This window comes from Austrofundulus limnaeus, unplaced genomic scaffold (genome assembly GCF_001266775.1).
Source record: "Austrofundulus limnaeus strain Quisiro unplaced genomic scaffold, Austrofundulus_limnaeus-1.0 Scaffold6, whole genome shotgun sequence".
Lineage (NCBI taxonomy): Eukaryota > Metazoa > Chordata > Actinopteri > Cyprinodontiformes > Rivulidae > Austrofundulus > Austrofundulus limnaeus.
In genome coordinates, this window is record NW_013952408.1 from 5359274 (window position 1) to 5363534 (window position 4261).

Consider the following 4261-nt stretch of genomic DNA (forward strand, 5'->3'; position numbering starts at 1 on the left):
ATATAATGTTCATTGCTTCATTGGAATGAGTTTCTTCCTCCTCTCCTTGAAGATTTTTCAAAATGAATATCTGAGAAGGAAGGTGTCAGGCAATAGCTGCTAGAGACAGATTGCATCATGCATCTGTATAGTTGGCTTGTGTTTGAAACAATTATTTACATTAAAAATATTAACAGTAACCACCAAGGCTATTGCTCAGATTATACTACACAGATGGGTCAGTGAAAGCTTAGCGTTTTAAAAGATTATGTAACTCATATTCTGAAACTGTCTTTAGGCTTTCTGTTCGAGTGTGATAGTTTGACTTTTTTAAGCCTTTACTTGACTTTCTCCAGTTGTTTATCAATAATAAAACTATTGTAAAATTGAATGCTTTATTTTTAAAGACAATACAGTATTATGTGTAAGACCTAATAAAAAAAGCAGCAGCAACAACCCAAATAATAGTCAAATTTACAAAGGATGACCCCTGTAAAAAGCAAGCAAATCCTGCACATTTTTCCCAATATTGCCTGAAGGGGTGTGTCTGCCTATACCAAAGTAGCTCATAAATTACTGAAGCGATTTTATTATTATTTTGAGAACACAGCAGTGATTCTAGAGTTAATCTGACTCAAAATGTTTGTCTCAGCAAAGCAATATATCCAAACACAAAAATGACTATAACACAGTCATCTTTATAAATCATGAGCTGAAATTTGTCCTGGTAATGTTTCAGCATTTTCCCCAACAATAGTTAAACCACAATAATCCCCAAATAAAACTTATTATCAGCCCTGTTTGTCTGTTAGCAAATTACATTATGAACCATTTCAATGAAACTCTAAGGAAGAAATACTGGATGTATCTATTAACTTTTTGAACTAAAATAAATTCAAGAGTGACACCACAGCTGTTCAGCCTTTACCAGCACATAAGTGATCAAACTGCAATTCCTATTAAACCTATCAAGCCAAAGTTTGTTACATAAATTTTAGAACAGTAGCCAACTGTAGCGGCTCATGAGCATAAAAAATTAGTGGGGCGGACATTGTTTTCTTAAATCAATAAAAACATAATGTTACAACTTGCGGCATGTTTTCTGTGAAAAAGATAGGTTACGTTACTTTTAATCAGTTATTTGTGCACAAAGTTGTCATTTTTTTTCTCCCTCACCATAGGTTGTCTCATAAAGAAAATAAATTAAAATAAAATAAAAAGGTCCGGGCATTAAATCAGCAAAAAGCCTCCCACCCGGACTTATAATTTAGCTGTTGCAGAAATTGATCAGACAGGTAGCTAGTGCACACAGCTTTCTGGATTAGATTTCTAATAAAATTTTGAGTAGGCATAATATTCTACAAGAAAATTCCAGATTAACAATATTAAATGGGGACAAGACATCTTGTGAAATCATTTTAAAAATGAAAGTTTAAAAAAAAATGGTGAACCATGCATCCTCCATGGACATATGTAGGCTAATCTGATTAAACGGCCATTCGGGGGAAAAAAGTGTCTTGTAAACACTTCATCTGATCGTCTGATCGTGCATGTCTTCTGATTTTCATCCACCTGTTTCTGCTCTTTTATAGAGGCAGAGACAGCAGTGCAATAGTTTCCAGTTTCCAGCAGCACAGAACTTTTCCTCCCGTTTTCTYATCCGATAAACAAGGAAGACTAGCAGGATGCTACATCACCTGTAGCTCAACCAGGGAGCGCACTATCCTCTCCCCCGTTATTCAAACCTGGCACCATGACTGCAGCTCTATATTAGCCTAGCATAAATTTAGCTCAGTAATTCACATACAGTTGCCACAGATTAGGTTAAAAACTGTCCTACCTTCTTGGCAAAAAAAAACACCTGTTCCCTTTTATGTCCTCAGTTCTTGGTGTTCAGTTCAAGCTTGCTCTGTCTTCTCCAAATCCATTTTAAACAGAATATATCCTCTGTTGGACACAAGTTTTGCTGAGAGCTTTTCCTGTGTTTTATGAGCTCACGTTAGTTTTACTGTTTGTATCAATGTGCTAAAACTAGCAGGAAGTGTCCATAGGGCAGGGTTTTTACCGCCCCAAAGAGACTCTAATCAGAGGAGTTGGTAATACCGATTATTGCCAGCAGATTTTAAAACAGATTTTTAAATTTGGTTAGGTGGACATTTTTTTGCAGTGTAGCTTCTGTGTGATTCTTCACTTGAAACAATGCATGTTGTGAGATGATTTGTTTGTTTCATGTTTTGGAGACCCGTTGGTTGGACTGCAGCTGTCACACTGATAGGAAACCCCTGAACTGCTTCTTTTTTTTTTTTTTTTTTTTTTTTGGCTTAGATTGGTTGTCTGTTTAGTTCAATTTGGCTTAGTTTAATTAGTTTGCTTAATGTTTTATTTTGACAGGATTCATTTTCTTTAGCCTACTTCTTTAATTAAACTGTTTATTTTGTTGTTTTCTACAAATGAAACACTTGTGAACGATGTCCGTGTGTCCTCTTCCCTCTTTTTTGTCACAATCCCTGAGCCATATTGTGACATAATGTTGTTGAAAGCTTTCATTTCTCTCTCAATCCTAGGGAGACATTTTACATTTCATGCAATCAGTGTGTTAGATGCAATATATCAGCTTTACATGCACTTATAGTGTACCTCAAAGTTCACATGCAGAACAAATCTTAAAAAATAAAATAAAATACATGTGTGGCTTCTGGCAGTGTGAATGTGGGCTAAATGCACTTTCCATGGTTTTAAACACAACATTTTCCCCCCTTTGTTTTTCAGGCTATGCGGTTGAGCTGCTGAACCGCTCTATGATTAGCCTTCAGGAAACTTTCTCGTCAACGTGGGGCTATGTGTACTTCGAGAATTCCCAGGTTTTCTCTGACCTATACCAGGATTTGTCAGACTACTACAAAGGTTCTACTACCAATGTCAACCTGGAAGAGGTGCTGAATGAATTTTGGGCCAAGCTGATGGAGAAACTCTTTTATGTGGCAAACAAGCAGAGTTCAATAGGTATGACTGTGTAATATCAAATAATGGAATCAAGTTAAATCATAACTAAATGTTTTTTTTTATTGTTTTTTGACTTAAAATATTTTTAGATGGTAAAATGTGTTGGTGTTATAAAACTGTTATTGAACTCCATTTCCAAACTCTAATAGATTTTTACTTGGGATGGCATTTGATCCTCCCATAGCTGTTTAGTGGAAAACTACAAGTTTGACAGAATGTATTGTCATTTTAAGTCTGTCTTTTGGCATGCCTGTTTCTCCAGGTTTTAAGTGTAAAAAGTAGAACATTTCTGTTTTTTTTTTATTAACTTGTAATTTAGTACAGTTGCCTTGGGGGAGCTCAAAAATAAACCAGACACTCTTTATTTAAAATATCTCTGTTTCATTGCACAGCTTGACAGCACTTCACAGCAACATGGCAACAGGAACTCCCTCGTGGCTCTGATGGGCTAATCACAACTCTCCTACTATGCTCACTGGATTAACATTGGATTGATTGGGTTTTCATTTTCAAATTGCTTTTCTTATGCGTCATCATGCAAAAAAAAAACTTGAAAATTAGTTAATTTGATGGAGACAGAAGACAAATTGAGCTCATGAGCATTTCCCTCCTCTAGTTTTGAAACCATGTCTCTGAACTGTTTTTTTAAGTGATCGTCACTTAAATCACATTCAAATAAAACATATTTTTTATTATTAGAGTTGTTTTCCTAAAAACAAAAATAATCTCCTATTAAATGTGTCTGCTCATTGCAGGTGAAGACTACCTGGATTGTGTGTCAAAGCAATTAGAAACTCTGCGACCTTTTGGAGATACGTCCCATAAAATGACAATACAGGTCACACATACGTTTGTGGCAGCACGCTCATTTCTTCAGGGACTGGTGATCAGCGAAGACGTGGTGCGCAGAGTGTCACAGGTAAGATCCCGCCTCTTGCCCTTACAGGTATTTTGTGTTTGTCACCTGAAAATATAGCCATGTTTTCCTGTTTGCAGTGATTGGATTCACTGTTTTTGACAAACATTCAAATTGCTGCAGTGCATTTTAATTTTTATTATTTTTTATATATTTTTTTCCCTTCTGGTATCCAATTTACTGCGGCGCCAATAGCCTATACACCTTTGATATTTTCAGCAATGTTACTGTGCTAACGGGCATGCATTTTATCTCCCCACTGATCAACATCTCCCTTTGATGTAAACATTTAAGCACACACACACACACACACACACACACACACACACACACACACACACACACACACACACACACACACAC

At 36.2% G+C, this 4261-nt stretch overlaps 1 protein-coding gene across 1 annotated transcript in view; it reads left to right on the forward strand.

The window, feature by feature from the left end:
* gpc1b (glypican 1b) overlaps positions 1–4261 on the forward strand; it is a gene marked incomplete at its 5' end in the record, with an annotated part of 31324 nt that overhangs the window by 15108 nt on the left and 11955 nt on the right. Inside the window, 2 exon segments of the mRNA XM_014031992.1 lie at positions 2749–2982; positions 3738–3901. Coding sequence (XP_013887446.1) covers positions 2749–2982; positions 3738–3901 — 398 coding nt within the window.